At 43.0% G+C, this 18,036-nt stretch overlaps 1 protein-coding gene across 3 annotated transcripts in view; it reads left to right on the forward strand.

Annotated features, from left to right (window-relative positions):
• The window catches only part of TMOD4 (tropomodulin 4), a 50,300-nt gene that overhangs the window by 23,908 nt on the left and 8,356 nt on the right, over positions 1 to 18,036 (forward strand). For all 3 annotated transcript variants that reach the window (XR_012237079.1, XM_073609560.1, XM_073609559.1), the window contains 4 exons: positions 542 to 664; positions 9,750 to 9,839; positions 10,481 to 10,611; positions 11,921 to 12,028. Coding sequence is in view for 2 of the 3 variants with exons in the window: in XM_073609560.1 (XP_073465661.1) it covers positions 542 to 664; positions 9,750 to 9,839; positions 10,481 to 10,611; positions 11,921 to 12,028 (452 nt within the window). In the remaining variant the exon portion in view is untranslated. The remainder of the gene's footprint in view (positions 1 to 541; positions 665 to 9,749; positions 9,840 to 10,480; positions 10,612 to 11,920; positions 12,029 to 18,036) is intronic.

Below are 18,036 nucleotides of genomic sequence, written 5' to 3' on the forward strand. Positions count from 1 at the left end.
ATATAAAACCAAAAATACAATACATTGCAGCTTACTAGCTTTCGGTGTGGTGACTGCATTTGTTTTCTTTATTCAAGTTTCTTTTGCTTTATTTTCACCTGGTGATCCTACAAATAAAAAAAAAACTCCTGCCTCTGGGTGGCTACGTCACTCCTCCACTGTATCTATGGAGGGAGCCACGGTGGTCACCCTTGGCTGCGCTCCTGGTATGGACTACAAACATGTCCGTATCTCTTCATTTCCATTACATGGGTGGGGGGCAGTCCCCTGCTAAAGGTGAGGAGACGGTACAACTGGGCAAGACTGAAGGGAAGGCCGGAGGTCAGATTTCTAGGATTTTTTGGGGTGACAAGTGACAGTATTAATATCTCTATAGTATAGTTCCTATTGCTAAATTGAAGCTTTGTAGCAAATGCATTGTTCTTCTACCTGACGTAACCTGCTAGATTTGGGTGAACAAAGAAACATATTTCATCATCTTTGACTTCTAATTATCCTGGAAATCGGACACATTTTGCTCTCATTCCTCCTTCTTCCACAGGAAAGCCGTTCATCTCCAAAAACCCCAAACGTGAGATCCCCAAAGAGGAGCAGATCACACTGGAGCCGGAACTGGAGGAAGCCTTGGCCAACGCAACCGACGCCGAGATGTGCGATATCGCAGGTATGTGTTCATAGATCATCCCTATATACTGTGCATTGTACAAACTAATGGATACTGGGAGTGTCTGTGGTGTGGTATAGTACAGTATATTATAGTACACTACAGTATGGTAGTATAGTATGGTACCTTAGGGTATAGTATAGTACAGTATGGTAAGGTAATGGTATGTTATGGTATGGTATAGTAAAGTATGGTATTGTACAGTATGATATGTTATGGTATGGTAAGGTAAACTATGGTGTGGTAGTATAGTATAGTACAGTATTGATTGATATTGTATAGTAAGGTATGGTATAGTATGGTATAGTATGGTATGGTATGGTATGGTATAGTATAGTATGGTATGGTATGGTAAGGTATAGTATGGTAAGGTATAGGATGGTATGGTATAGTAAGGTATAGTATGGTATAGTATAGGATGGTATACTATGGTAAGGTATGGTATGATATAGGATGGTATAGGATAGGATAGTATGGTATGGTAGGGTATAGGATGGTATTGTATAGGATGGTATGGTATAGTATGGTATAGGATGGTATAGAATGGTATGGTATAGAATGGTATGGTATAGGATGGTATGGTATAGGATGGTATGGTATAGGATGATATTGTATGGTATAGGATGGTATGGTATAGTATGGTTTTGAATGGTATGGTAAGGTATAGGATTGTATGGTAATTTACAGAATGGTATAGGATGGTATGGTAAGGTATAGGATGGTATGGTATAGTATGGTATGGTAAATTATAGGATGGTATAGGATGGTATGGTATGGTAAGGTGTAGTATAGTATAGTATGGTATGGTAAGGTATAGTATGGTATAGGGTGGTATGGTATGGTAAGGTATGGCATGGTATGGTAAGGTATAGCATGGTATAGCATAGTATGGTATAGAATGGTATGGTAAGGTATAGGATGGTATGGTAAATTATAGTATGGTATATAATGGCATGGTATGGTAAGGTATAGTATAGTATAGTATAGGATGGTATGGCATGGTATGGTATAGTATAGGATAGTATGGTAAGGTATGGCATGGTATGGTATGGTATTGTATGGTATAGGATGGTACTATAGTATGGTAAAGTATAGTATGGTATAGGATTGTATAGGATAGTATGCTATGGTAAGGTATGGTATGGTATAGTATGGTATAGGATGGTATGGTATAGTATGGTATAGTATGATATAGGATGGTATGGTATAGTATGGTATGGTAAAGGATGGTATGGTATAGGATGGTATAGGATGGTATGGTATAGTATAGTATGGTATAGGATGGTATGGTATAGTATGGTATAGTATGATATAGGATGGTATGGTATAGTATGGTATGGTATAGGATGGTATGGTAAGGTAGAGTATGGTATGGATTAAAAAAAGAATTGTTTACTTCCAGCTTGTGAACCGGAAGTGGCGTCATGACGTCGCTCCCGTCCTCCAAGGCCATTGAGGCGATCAAAGAGGATCTACTCTTTGATCGTCTATGGGAGCAGCCGGCCACACTGTCAGATCATTTCTCAGGCAAACCGGCGGAAACAGTAAGCCCGAGAAACAATGGCGAGCGGGGGGGACGTCCCCTTTCACCTCTTCGGAAACCATTCCAGTGGCTCATGAGCTGCTTGGAATAGTTTCATGAGAAAGGCAGCTGCCGGCTGAAGTGAAACAAAACCGGGGTTATGGTTAATAGCTTCAGCCATAACCCCGGTAAACCACTTGCGTACTGCAATGTATATATACTGTATGTATTGCGGTCGGCAAGCAGTTAAAGTAATCCCTGGTGATCCTGTCATGGAGGTCCTTGTCCATGCACTTCTTGTTATGGGGGTGACAACGTTCTATTTCTATCTCTCAATTGTGCTCCTTAAGTTGTCACCCCATCACATGGACTTCCAATAGAGACTACAAGTGGCTGTTTCAACACACATTACTCGGGCATGGTCCACTGTTGTCACCATCAGGAAACCCGCCCTGAGAAACGCCATGCAGCCATCACTGGAGTGGGTTCGAATAGGCTGCAGGAGATCAGCAGGGCTGAAATGGAACAAAGGATGAAAAAAAAAAAAAAGAGAGAAAGGACAATTATTTATGGGTACAGTGCACACAGCACGCTGAACGCCATTCAGTTTGGGCCGACATCTCCTTTAAGAGTGTGAGGCAGCAGCGGCGGTGACTCAGTGCGATCGAAGCCGCGAGCTGATCTGTTTTGGAAGGTCTGATGTGACTTAGTGGAGGAGGTATGTCCGTCTCCCAGAGACTTGACCCCGCACGGAGTGGAAGGATATCAGATCTCTGCAGTCAACAAGCTGATGTCACCATGAGGCACACAGACAGAGAAGGGTCTCTGACACCTGGCTAGAGAGCTACAAGCCGGCTTGGAAATGACCATTTAAAGGATCACTCCACCCCCTGCAAAAAGTAGTAAATGCATCAACAATGGTCTTACCATCAATGTGCATTTTATTCATGTTTGCAATGAGGACTGCAGAGCATTGCACCCGGCGGTCAGGTGCTGTAAAAAGTCTGTTACAATGTTTCTCCAAGTCTCAGGTCTGTGCACAGGTGCAGACCTTCTGGAGGAAGTGCTGCTTAAACTACAGAGATGGGAGGAGGGAGGGCCGGCGTGCTCCGCCACAGTGCCAAACAGGACATAGGATTTCTCTCAGACGTGGATGACGCAACAGTGCGGGCGGAGCCAGGCACAGCCATGCTAAATTCAAAAGTGCATTTTATTTACAACTATATAGATCAGACCAAAATGAGGGACAAATGAGAAGGAAAGCGGGACAGAGGGACTTTGTTCTGAATGAAGGACAGTCCCTCGAAATCAGGGACAGTTGGGATGTAATTCAAGTACAGATGGGATGTGGTGCCTCAGCCTCATTCAAGCAAAAATACGTGCAGTTTTACCGCCCCAACTCCCGCCCCCCCCCCCCATCACCCAACTTAAGCTGGTGGACCAGGCGGTACTCCATGATACTTTTGAGGGGCAGTACTGCCACGCAGGGCCGGGACAAGGGGTGGGCAGGAGGGGCGGCTGCCCTGGGCACTGTTGTATCATGTGAGATGCAAGGGCACCACAAGGAGACTGGAGGGGGAGGGAATTTGTGTTGGGAGGGGGAATTTGGGGGGCGGCAGAAGGTAAGAATTGTTCTAGGAGGGGTAATTTGGGGAGGTGCACTAGGAGTGGTGATTTGAGGGGGGGCGGTTGTGTTGAGAGGCAGGATGGGGGAAGAAAAATTTTGATGGGGGCGGGGGATTTGTGCTACAAAAGATAATATATACAGGGTGGAGGGGAGTTGTGCTAGGAGGGGACATTTTTTTTGGGAGTGGGATTTGTGCTATAGGGATGTTTGGGAGGGGGGGGGTATATGCTAGGAGGGGAAATTTGGGAGGGAGGGGGATATGTGCTAGGAGGGGAAATTTGGGAGGGAGGGGGATATGTTCTAGGAGGGGAAATTTGGGAGGGGGGGATATGTGCTAGGGGGGTAAATTTGGGAGGGGGGGATATGTTCTAGGAGGGGAAATTTGGGAGGGGGGGGGGATATGTGCTAGGAGGGGAAATTTTGGAGGGGGGATATGTTCTAAGAGGGGAAATTTGGGAGGGAGGGGGATATGTGCTAGGAGGGGAAATTTGGGAGGGAGGGGGATATGTGCTAGGAGGGGAAATTTTGGAGGGGGGATATGTCCTAAGAGGGGAAATTTGGGAGGGGGGGTATGTGCTAGGAGGGGAAATTTGGGAGGGAGGGGGATATGTGCTAGGAGGGGAAATTTGGGAGGGAGGGGGATATGTGCTAGGAGGGGAAATTTGGGAGGGAGGGGGATATGTTCTAGGAGGGAAAATTTGGGAGGGGGGATATGTGCTAGGAGGGGAAATTTGGGAGGGGGGATATGTTCTAGGAGGGGAAATTTGGGAGGGGGGGATATGTGCTAGGAGGAGAAATTTGGGAGGGAGGGGGATATGTGCTAGGAGGGGAAATTTGGGAGGGGGATATGTTCTAGGAGGGGAAATTTGGGAGGGGGGATATGTGCTAGAGGGGAAATTTGGGAGGGGGGGATATGTGCTAGGAGGGGAAATTTTGGAGGTGGGATATGTTCTAGGAGGGGAAATTTGGGAGGGGGGATATGTGCTAGGAGGGGAAATTTGGGAGGGGGGGATATGTTCTAGGAAGGGAAATTTGGGAGGGGGGGGATATGTGCTAGGAGGGGAAATTTTGGAGGGGGGATATGTTCTAGGAGGGGAAATTTGGGAGGTAGAGGATTTGTGCTAGGAAGGGGGGCATTTTTTAGGAGGGGGTGGGGGTTGTGCTTGCTTGGAGCATATGTGTAATGAGAGGATTCGGGATGCAGGGGGAGATTTGTGCTGAGAGCGGGTAATTTCAGCAGGGGGGTGGATTTATGCTATGGGGTTAAGCATGCAATTTAGTGCTTGATTTGCTTTGGGGCGGGGGGGGGGGGATTTTTGCTGACGCATAATGCACATACATCTTGGCGGGGGGGGGGGGGGGATTTGGCATCTTCGCCCTGGGCTCTAGATTACTTTGCCCTGGCTTTTCTGCCATGCAATGTGACCTATTCAATTGGATGGAGTTACGCTGCAACGCCATGGTTGCACCGCAATGCCACAGTTGTGGCGCAGTGGTGTGGGCTTTTCAGGGTTAAAGAAGACAGTGAAGAGGCAACCTATCATCTCTCAGATGACTTTTAACTTCCCTTTAACAACTTATCGCCCACCCACCGTCCAATGATGGAGGGGCGGTGCGGCTCTCGTTCTGGGACAACATCATGTGACTTCGTCCCAGGACGGCCCGCTCTCGTGCACCCTAGGACACGGCACAACCCCGATCTCTGAAAAGAGGCGATCAGCGGCATCCCCGCACAGGGGGACATCTACACATGTAATCAGGGCACTGATCATCAGTACCCTGATTACAATATAGCACCAGAAGTGCCAGCAATCAGTGCCCACCAGTGCCACCAATCAGTGCCCATTAGTGATGCCAGTCAGTGCTGTCCATCATTGCCCATCACTGCTGTCCATCAATGCCCATCAGCGTCGCCTATCCGCGCCACCTATCAGTGCCCACTAGTGCCGCCTATCAGTGCCCACCAATGCCACCTATCAGTGCCCACCAATGCCACCTATCAGTGCCCACCAGTGCCACCTATCAGTGCCGCCTATCAATGCCACCTAATCAGTGCCCATCAGTGCCGCCTCATCAGCACACATCAGTGAAGGGGAAAAATTACTTTTTTACAAAATTTACTGACAGAAACTAAGAAAAACTTTTTTTTTTTTCAAAATTTTCGCTCTTTTTTTGTAAAAAAAAAAAAAACCAGCAGTGGTTAAATACCACCAAAAGAAAGCTCTATTTGTGTGAAGAAAATGATAAAAAATGTGTTTGGGTAAAGTGTAGCACGACCGCGCATTTGTCATTCAAAGTGGGACAGCGCTGAAAGCTGAAAAATGGCCTGGGCAAGAAGGGGGTACAAGTGCCTGATATTGAGGTTGTTTAAAAAAACGATTCACCGCGGAATAATGCCCAAATTATTTAACATGCCCATCAGGATTTATTGCTCACTTTTTGTCTGGTAAAATGTTGTCACCAGGACAGGAAGTGAGGAGAAATCTCTTGGACAGCAGTAAAAAAAACAGGCAGGGGTTCTAATCCTTCCCCACTCTATCCAAAATGAAAAAAAAAGGTGCAAGAAGCCCTTAATGTTGTAAATATGAAGCTTTATTCACAGTACTAATTAAAAAAGGAAAAAAAAAAAAAACTTCCCTGGAGAAACGGCTGCTCCAAGTTCCCAGCAGTGCTGCTTACATTTCTAAAGTGCTTGACCGCATGCGGAAGGAGAGGATGAGCCAAACTGGACTCTGAGCCTGCCCTTCATCTGACTTCATCATACGTCAGCTCCGTTTTTTGGTTTTTTTTCTTCATAAAACAAAAGATCAAAAAAAAAATATTTTTTTTTAATCTTTTGCTTTTAAGGTTAGAGGAGAGATTTGGGGTCCATAAAGAGGACCTGCCATACTGTATTGTTATCGCAAGGGATGTTTACATTTCTTGCGATAGCAATAAAAATGATAATTTTTTTTCTTTTAAAAAGGGACATTGTAAAAAAAATAAATAAATAAATAAAAAATAAATAAATATATATGTAATAATTTTTTTTTTTTTAAGCTCCCCCGTCCCCACATGCTCCCACACAGCGGTGAACGCATACGTAGGTCACATGTGTCACCTTTGGTTCTTGGGCCGTGTCAACACGTTTTTTGTTTTTTTTTTCTTAAAACAAAAGATAAAAAAAATATATATTTTTTGCTCTTTTGCTTTTAAGGTTAGAGGAGAAATTTGGGGTATTTTAGCCCCCCAGATCTCTCCATAAAGAGGACCTGTCATGCTGTATTGTTATCGCAAGGGATGTTTACATTTCTTGCGATAGCAATAAAAATTATAATTTTTTTTTTAAAAAAGGGACATTGTAAAAAAAAAAAAAAAAGATATATGTAATAATTTTTTTTTTTTGTAAGCTCCCCCGTCCCCGCATGCTCCCACACAGTGGTGAACGCATACGTAGGTCACATGTGTCACCTTCGGTTCTTGGGCCGTGTCAACATGTTTTTTTTTTTTTTTTCTTAAAACAAAAGATAAAAAAAATATATATTTTTTGATCTTTTGCTTTTGAGGTTAGAGGAGAGATTTGGGGTCTTTTAGACCCCCAGATCTCTCCATAAAGAGACCTGTCATGCTGTATTGTTATCGCAAGGGATGTTTACATTTCTTGCGATAGCAAGAAAAATGATACTTTTTTTTTAAAGGGACAGTGTAAAAAAGGAAAAAAAAATGTCATGAAATTGTTTTTTTTTTTTTTAAAGCTCCCCTGTCCCTGCATGCTCCCACAGAGTGGTGAACGCATACGTAGGTCACATGTGAGGTATCGCCACGAACGTCAGAGCGAGAGCAATAATTCTAGCACTAAACCCCCCTCTGTCACTCCATACAGGTAATCTGTAGAAATTTTTAAGGTTTTGCCTATGGAGATTTTAAAGTTACCCTAATTTGGCGCCATTCCGTGAGTGCACGCAATTTTAAAGCGTGACATGTTAGGTATCTATTTACTCAGTGTAACATCACCTTTCATCTTTTACAAGAAAATTGGGGTATATATTATGGGGTTTTTTTTTTAATTCATTAAAGTGTATAAAAAAAAAAAAAAAAAAAAACATGTTTGAAAAACCACTGCGCAAAAACCGCGTGACATAAAAAAATTGCAACGACCACCATTTTATTCTCTAGGATCTCTGCTAAAAAAATATATATGTAAAGTTTGGGGTTTCTAAGTAAAAAGGCCTGGTCAGGAAGTGGTTAGTTAGCTCCTTCTTATTTTGTTAGCATTTTATTTTTGTATTCTCCCATTTTAATTGCCAGTGAGGCGCCTATATTGGAGCAGAGCGATCGGCACCCGGGGGGCTCTGCAGTACAGTACAGACCTCATGTCCTCACACCTTATTCCCACCCAAGTCTGTCCAATTCCCACACAGCAGATCTGTAAGACGCTGTTATATTTGGAATCAGAGAGTGTCAGAGATCCCCTTACCCCCCCCCCCCCCCCCCCCCTTCCTATACAGGAGACAGGATTTTATTATGCAAGCATTGTGACCCCTAGTGGACAGACATGATCACTGCAGTGTGTATGGTGTAATCCATGAATATACGCTATATTACCAAAAGTATTGGGATGCCTGCCTTTACACACATTCTCAAGTAACATGTCTTCAGTCTCAGACTTTATTTTTCAGCACTTCTCCAACTACATCTGCCTACATGGGAGAACATGGGGGAGGGGGCAACTCAATAATAATGGCCATTGGGGGGGGCTTCACCTCCATATGAATGGCCATAGGGAGAGGGAGCAACTCAATATGAATGGCTATAGGGGGGAAACTCAATGTTAATGGCCATGAGGAGGGGGGGGTGGCTCAATGTTAAAGGCCATGGGGTATCATCTCAATATCAATGGCCATTGAGGACCAATTCTATATCAATGGCCATGGAGGACCAACTCCATATTAATAGTCCTGGAGGACCAACTCCATATTAATGGGTATGGGGGACCAGCAGCCTATTAATGGCTGTGGAGGACCAACTCTATATTAATGGCCATGGAGGGCCAACTCCATCTTAATGGCCATGGGGGACCAACTCCATCTTAATGGCCGTGGGGCACCAACTCCATATTAATGGCCATAGAAGACCAACTCTATATTAATGGCTATGGGGGGCCAACTCCACATTAATGACCATAGAAGACCAACTCTATATTAATGGCTATGGGGGGCCAACTCCACATTAATGACCATAGAGGGCCAACTCTATATTAATGACCATGGGGGACCAACTCCATATTATTGGCCATGGAGGGCCAACTCTATATTAATGACCATGGGGGGCCAAACTCCATCTTAATGGCCATGGGGGACCAACTCCATATCAATGGCCATAGGGGACCAACTCCATATTAATGGCTATGGGGAACCAACTCCACACTATTGACCATGGAGGTCCAACTCCATATTAATGGCCATGGAGCTCCAACTCCATATTAATGACCATGGGGGCCCAACTCCATCTTAATGGCTATGGGGGGACCAACTCCATATCAATGGGCATAGGGGACAAACTCCATATCAATGGCCATAAGGGACCAACTCCATATTAATGGCTATGGGGAACCAACTCCACACTATTGACTATGGGGAACCAACTCCATATTAGTGGCCATGGGGAGGCAACTCCATAATAATGGCAATGGAGGGGCAACTTCATATGGATGACCATGTGAAGGGGAAGGGGCAACTCCTGGCGAATGGTCATGGGGATGCAACTTCATATTAATGGCCATTGTGGGGGGAGGGGGGACTCCATATTAATGGCCAAGGTCTTGAATGGGATGACCAACATATTCCAAGACCATCCAGGTCTGATAGTCAGGGGTCTATATAGTGTATCTGCACAGTACGGCTTCTCTAGCTCCCATTCTTAACTGACTTGTTTTGTTTTTTTTATGTCTCTTACAGCCATCTTGGGGATGTACACATTGATGAGTAATAAGCAATACTACGACGCCATTACTTCTGGAATCATCACCAACACGGAGGGAATCAACAGTACGTACAAAGCCCCTCCCTTTTCAACATCAATCTATTCAGTGCTTCTGTTGCCCGGTTGTTGCTGTGATTGCACAGACTTGGGCTTGAAAATGTATGTTATTGGTTCAAGAGTACCTGGTTTCACAGCATGCACCGTACTGATGTGTGTTGTGTGTATAGTATACACCCTGACGGTGCTAACTGAAAGCAGTAGGGTGTGGTGGTTATCGCTGCCTGATGCTCAGATGGCTCCACCCAACTACCCTCATTGGATCCTTTGGTACTGCCCAATCGAGCATTTGTTATCTGTGTGTTTTGATTGGCTGACCCATGCTGTGGCCCTTTGTGGCTTATGGAGCTGGATAAACTAGTCAACAACTTAACCAGTGGCAATGGTGAGAAGGTTGGCCTTCCCTGGTTGGTTCTTACAGTGGAAGGTCCAGGATGACCTACAAGACCTCACAGCTCACTGTATATGAAAACAGGTATAGCGTCACCCAAGGTTACCCTAGGTTACTGTAAATTGTTGAGCTGAATGACCAAATAGACAAGCTGAAGGATGAGTACACAAACCTAGGCAACCTTTGATGAAGTTGCCTACATGACCACATAACCTCCTCCATGCCATGGCATAGATATCCAGTTCTTTTCTCCTACAGGTGTGGTAAAGCCAGACCAATACAAACCCGTCCCTGATGAGCCACCCAACCCAACCAATGTGGAGGAAACACTGCAGAAGATCAAAAGCAATGCCTCAGACTTAGAGGAAGTCAATCTGAATAACATAAAGGTAAGCATGGGACACTCCATTGTCATTCATTGTTCATGCAGGGACACATGGATCTGCTATTCTGAGACAATTGGATGATTCTGCCACCATACCTCCTACAGGCGGCAGTAAACCCCACATGTCATAGACTATTCTATGAATTCCATATTTCTCCTGAAGGCGGCAGTACAACCTACATGTCATAGACTATTCTATGAATTTCATATTTCTATTGAAGGTGGCAGTATAACCCACGTCATAGACTTTTCTATCAATTCCATGTTTCTCCTGAAGGTGGCAGTATAACCCTCATACCATAGACTGTTCTATGAATTTTGTATTCCTCCCGAAGGCGGCAGTATAACCTACATGTCATCGATTGTTCTATGAATTCCATATTTCTCCTGAGGGTGGCAGTATAACCCTCATGTCATTGACTATTCTATGCATTACATATTTCTCTTGAAGGCAGCAGTATAACCCACATATCATAGACTGTTCTAAGAATTCCATATTCCTCCTGAAGGCGGCAGTATAACCTACATGTCATCAATTGTTCTATGAATTATATATTTCTCCTGAACGTGGCAGTATAACCCACATATCATAGACTGTTTTAAGAATTCCATATTCCTCCTGAAGGCGGCAGTATAACCTACATGTCATCAATTGTTCTATGAATTCCACATTTCTCCTGAAGGTGGCAGTATAACCCTCACGTCATAGACTATTCTATGAATTACATACTTCTCTTGAAGGTGGCAGTATATCCCAGATGTCATAGACCAGTGATGGCGAACCTTGGCACCCCAGATGTTTTAGAACTACATTTCCCATGATGCTCACTTACACTGCACAGTGCAAGAGCATTATGGGAAATGTAGTTCCAAAACATCTGGGGTGCCAAGGTTCGCCATTACTGTCATAGACTATTCTACGAATTCCACATTTCTTCTGAAGGGGGCAATATATGTCACATGTCATAGACTTTTCTATAATCCTATGTCCCTCAATGGACTACAAAAAGATTTTACGGTATTTTTTACCATCCGTAGAGGGACACAGGATTGTAGAATAGTCTATGACATGTGGAATATACTGCCACCTCCAGGAGAAATATGGAATTCATAGAATAGTCTTCTATGACATGTGGGTTATACTGCCACCTTCTGGAAGTTAGGTGGTAGTGAGAATAACTGAATCCTGTGTCCCCCAGAAATGAGGCTTGCTGGTGTGAAAGGAAGTCGTGACATCATTGGGGTAGTGGGGAGGTGGACTTTTTTTCAGGCAGAACCAATCACTGTAAATCTATTGTCGCCGTCTCTTGCAGGACATTCCCATCCCAACGCTGAAGGAAATCTGCGACTCGATGAAAAGCAATACTCACATCAAGAAGCTGAGTTTAGTGGCCACCCGTAGTAATGACCCCGTGGCCTACGTAAGTTCCAGGCTAAGTCTTTGAAATTTTCAACCTTTATTTTTTAATTTTTTTTTTTAGGAAAAGCATAAAGAAATACTTGGTGATCCTGCCATAAAAAATGTATTTAGGCACTTCCTGTTATAGGGTGACAACTGTCTTCCAAAATGTGCTCCCGAGTTGTCACCCTCTCACATGTGTCTCTGATGGAGACTACGAGTGGGCAGTGCCCACATGCATTGTATAGTCCACTGTTATCACTCACACAAAGCCAGTCAAGAGCAAATGCTGTGCAGCCGACGCTGCATGTGGATAGGAAGTGGCTGAAAAAAGGAGGCAGGAGACCAGCAGCTCTGAGATGCAAAACAGGATGAAAATTGGCAATTTAACCACTTGACCACTGGGCACTTAAACCCCCTTCCTAACCAGACCAATTTTCAGCTTTTGGTGCTCTCACATTTTGAATGACAATTACTCAGTCATGCAACACTGTATCTATATGAAATTTTTGTCCTTTTTTTCACACAAATGGAGCTTTCTTTTGGTGGTATTTAATCACCGCTGGGTTCTTTATTTTTTGCGCCGTAAAAGAAAAAAGACCGAAAAATCTGTAAAAAAATACATTTTTCTTTATTTCTGTTATAATATTTTGCAAATTAGTAATTTTTCTTCATATATTTTGGCCAAAATTTATACCGCTACATATCTTTGGTAAAATTAACCCAAATCGGTGGATATTATTTGGTCTTTGTGAAAGTTATAGAGTCCAAAAGCTATGGTGCGAATATCTGAAAATTGATCACACCTGAAGTACTGACGGCCTATCTAATTTCTTGAGACCCTAACATGCCAGAAAAGTACAAATACCCCCCCAAATGACCCCTTTTTGGAAAGAAGACATTCCAAGGTATTTAGAAAGATGCATGGTGAGTTTTTTGAAGTTGTCATTTTTTCCCACAATTCTTTGCAAAATCAAGGTTTTTTTTTTACTTTTTTTTTTCCCACAAAATTGTCATATTAGCAGGTTATTTCTCACACACCGCATATGCATACCACAAATTACACCCCAAAACACATTTTGCTATTACTCCCGAGTATGGCGATACCACATGTGTGAGACTTTTACACAGCGTGGCCACATACAGAGGCCCAACATGCAGGGGAGCACCTTCAGGCGTTCTAGAGCACCCAGGCCAATTCTGACATTTCTCTCCTACATGTAAAAATCATCATTTATTAGCTAGAAAATTACTTAGAACCCCAAAACATTATATATGTTTTTTTAGCAAAGACCATAGAGAATACAATGGGGGTCATTGCAACTTTTTATCTCGCACGGTATTTGCGCAGCAATTTTTTAAACGCGTTTTTTTTGGAAAAAAAACTGTTTTGTGCTTTACAAAAACCAAAACAGTAAAGTTAGCCTAATGTTTTTGCATAATGTAAAAGATTAAGTTACGCCGAGTAAATAGATACCCAACATGTCACCTTTCAAAATTGCACGCGCTTGTGGAATGGCGCCAAACTTTGCTACTCAAAAATCCCCATAGGCGACGCTTTAAAATTTTTTACTGGTTACATGTTTTGAGTTACAGAGGAGGTCTAGGGCCAAAATTATTGCTCTCGCTCTACCGATCGCAGCGATACCTCACATGTGTGGTTTGAACACCGTTTTCATATGTGGGCGGGACTTACGTATGCGTTCGCTTCTGCATGCGAGCACACAGGGACAGGGGCGCTTTAAAAATTTTTTTTTTTTTATTGTTCATTTTACTTTATTTATTTTAGTTTGATGCTTTTTTCCCCAAAAAAAAATTTTTTGACCACTTTTATTCCTATTACAAGGAATATAACCATCCTTGTAATAGGAATATGGCATGACAGGTCCTCTTTACAGTGAGATATGGGGTCAATAAGACCCCACATCTCACCTCTAGGCTGGGAAGCCTGAAATAAAAAAAATAAAAAAAAAAACGATCCTGGCTTCGATCGTAGCGGTGAGTCGGTAGAAGCGTGGGAGGGGGGGGACATCCCCTCTCGCCTCCCGTAAGAACGATCAAGCAGTGGAACAGCCGCTATGATCATTCCTATGGTGTAGGGAATCGCCGGCTGAAAAAGCTGATATCTGAATGATGCCTGTAGCTGCACCCATCATTCAGATATCCCCGCACAAAGTCAAGGACATTGTATGACGGCCGGCGGGCGGGAAGTGGTTAAAACGCTTTTTTTTTTTTTAACACAAAGTTGTCCATTTATACAATATTTCTACCACATAACATGTACATTCCAAAAATCACACCCCAAAATAGATTCTCCTGCTCCTCCTGAGTACGGCGATACCACATGTGTGAGACTTCCACAGCCTGGCCACATACAGAGGGCGAGTACAGCTGAGCATGGCTCAGCATGGCAGGGTATGGCGGGGTATTGCGGAGTATGGCGGGGTATTGTGGGATATGGCGGAGTATGGCGGGGTATGGCGGGGTATGGCGGAGTATGGCAGAGTATGGCGGGGTATTGCGGAGTATGGCGGGGGCATGGCAGAGTATGGCGGGGGCATGGCAGAGTATGGCGGGGGCATGGCAGAGTATGGCGGGGGCATGGCAGAGTATGGCGGGGGCATTGCAGAGTATTGTGGGGGCATTGCAGATTATTGCACAGCATTGGAGAGTATTGTGGGGGTATTGCAGAGTATTGCACAGCATTGCAGAGTATTGTGGGGGTATTGCAGAGTATTGCACAGCATTGCAGAGTATTGCACAGCATTGCAGAGTATTGTGGGGGCATTGCAGAGTATTGCACAGCATTGCAGAGTATTGTGGGGGCATTGCAGAGTATTGCACAGCATTGCAGAGTATTGTGGGGGTATTGCAGAGTATTGCACAGCATTGCAGAGTATTGTGGGGGTATTGCAGAGTATTGCACAGCATTGCAGAGTATTGTGGGGGCATTGCAGAGTATTGCACAGCATTGCAGAGTATTGTGGGGGTATTGCAGAGTATTGCACAGCATTGCAGAGTATTGTGGGGGTATTGCAGAGTATTGCACAGCATTGCAGAGTATTGTGGGGGTATTGCAGAGTATTGCACAGCATTGCAGAGTATTGTGGGGGCATTGCAGAGTATTGCACAGCATTGCAGAGTATTGTGGGGGCATTGCAGAGTATTGCACAGCATTGCAGAGTATTGTGGGGGTATTGCAGAGTATTGCACAGCATTGCAGAGTATTGTGGGGGCATTGCAGAGTATTGCACAGCATTGCAGAGTATTGTGGGGGCATTGCAGAGTATTGCACAGCATTGCAGAGTATTGTGGGGGCATTGCAGAGTATTGCACAGCATTGCAGAGTATTGTGGGGGCATTGCAGAGTATTGCACAGCATTGCAGAGTATTGTGGGGGTATTGCAGAGTATTGCACAGCATTGCAGAGTAGTGAGGGATGGCTGAGCATGGATGGATGGATGGCTGGATGTCTCTGTACAGCGCTGTGGGCACTACACATCCAGCCCACAGCGCTGCAGACATCCATCCATCCCCCTCCCCGCTCACTGTGTACCGATCGGTACACAGGAGGGGAGGAGAGGAACCGGCGTCATCAGATGACGCCGGTCTGTTTACATGTGATCGCACCGTCATTTGACGGCGCGATCACATGGTAAACGGCCGCGATCAGCGGCCATTTACCGGGATCCGTGATGCGCCGGGTCCTCTGGACCCGGCGGTCACGGATGTGTTCGGGTGCGCGCCCCAGGGGGCGCGCGAGAGGGGAATTCCGGGAGGACGTCATATGACGTCCTCCCAGAGTTATCCAACCGCCCTGCAGCCATCATTCGGCTATGGGCCGGTTGGTAAGTGGTTAAATTAGACATGTGCACTGACAAAAAATGTGTTTGTTTGTTTTTTTTGCTTTTTTTTAAAATTCGGAAATCTAAAAACTCGAATTTTTGAATTTTCGAATTTCCAAAATTTTCGAATTTCCGAATTTCGAATTTTCAAAATTCCGAATTTCTGAATTTTCGAATTCCGAATTTCCGATTTTTCAGAATTTGAGAGCTTCGAAAATTCAAAAATTCGAGGATTTGAAAATCTAAAAAAAGAAAGAAAATCAGTAAAATTCAAAATAATAACTACTAATAATAATTATTAAATTCTAGGTATTGGAATTTCCTTTCAATTTAGGCTGTTAGTGAACGTAACGAATATGAATTTATCTGAACTTCTGAATTACCCGAAATAACGAATGCCTCATCTAAACAAATGGAATGGAACAAATTAATAATAAATAAAAATAATAAAAAGGTTTTATTATTATTATTATTGTTGTTTATTATTATTAGATCGTTACGTTCCATTCTTTTAGATACGGCATTCGTTATTTCAGATAATTCATAACTTTGGATAAACTCGTACTTGTTATGTTCACAAACAGCCAAACTTGAAAGGAATTTCCAATACCTAAAATTTAATAGTTATTATTAGTTAGATATTTCAGATTTTCGAGTTTTCGAATTTTCGGATTTTCATTCTTTTGAAATTTTCAGATTTTCATTCTTATTATCGGATTTTCAAATTTCCGAATTTTCGAAATTCCTCATTTCGAATTTTCGAATATTTGAAATTTCGAATTTCCGAACTTCCGAATTTGAATTTTCGAATGTCCAAAATTTTCGAATTTCCTCATTTCAGATTTCCGAATTTTGAATTTTCAAATTTTCGAATTTCCGAAATTTAGTTTTTACGAATTTCCAAAATTTTCGGATTTCCTCATTTCAGATTTCCAAATTTCGAATTGTCAAATTTTCCAGTTTCCAAATTTAGAATTTTCGGAAGTTCGAAAATTCTGAATTCTGAAATTCCAAAATTTCGTAAATGGAAAAATTCGGAAACTTCAGAATTAACGGATTTGTCAAAATTAGTTAAAAAACAAACTCGGAAGTAAACGAATTGCACATGTCTAATTTAAATTCTAGTTAAAATTCTGTGCGCAAAACAAACCAACTATCATCCAGTTTGGGCTTTAATTTATTTTTATTCAAGCTGCTATATTAACAATCGACCACTAGATGGCAACACAGAGCTAATGCACTCAAAGCGCACCAGCTAGATCACAAAATGCATAAGAGAAGACAGCGCTTCCGAGAGACGTCAATACGCCGCCCCCCCCCCCTCCCCTCTACATGCTCTATCCATCTGATGGTAAATTGCTTGTCTGTAATGGATGTTCATTAACTACGTTCTCCTCTCTGGATGTAAAGTAATTAAATTAAAAAGCCATTTTGCAGGCCCAGGACTTGAAATCCATTACTTTTATTACCTTTCGTCTGAAAATTAGCAAATAATGTACCCTAAAAAAAAAAAAAAAAAGATGAAATGTCATTTTATTTATAAGCTTATAAGCTACTTTTTTTTTTTCTTTTTTTATTAATGAGGGGTTGGAGGGGAAAGAAGGATGAGCGGGGCTCAAATTATAAAACTAGAACAGGGAAAATTGGAAGTTTTGTTGGTTTCTCGGCTTCTGGATGTGATTTTCTGAGTGCAGGAAAGGAGATCGGGGAGCGCTCGAGCGCCATAGTACCCCAGGCAGTCACAGCGAGGGCACTTTATTGCAACACATGAATCCTGTGCTCAGATAAATCATTATTGCTTTCAGAATTTAATATATTAGGAAGACAATTATTTATTTTTTAGTATTTTTTGGGGGGGGCAAAAAACACTAAAAGTCCCTATTATGTGCTTACAAAATAAATAGAGATCTGTATTCCTTAATTCACGCTTAAGGCCCCTTTTCCACCTCAGCTGGAAGAAGCTCCAAAATGCTGGAGGTAAAAAAAATTTTTTTAAATATTTCTCAATGGAGACGGTTCACATGTCCACTCCAAGTCACAAAAGTTCCGGAGCCTTTTTTGTAGCTCAAATTGGGCAGATTTGCACGTCTTTATACCCATAGAAATTAATAGAAGCACGCAATTCGTTGCGCTTTTTGTGCGATTTTTTGCTAAAAAAATGTAAAAAGAAAAATAGTAATACTAT

Source organism: Aquarana catesbeiana, linkage group LG13, assembly GCF_042186555.1.
Source record: "Aquarana catesbeiana isolate 2022-GZ linkage group LG13, ASM4218655v1, whole genome shotgun sequence".
Classification (NCBI taxonomy): Eukaryota; Metazoa; Chordata; class Amphibia; order Anura; family Ranidae; genus Aquarana; species Aquarana catesbeiana.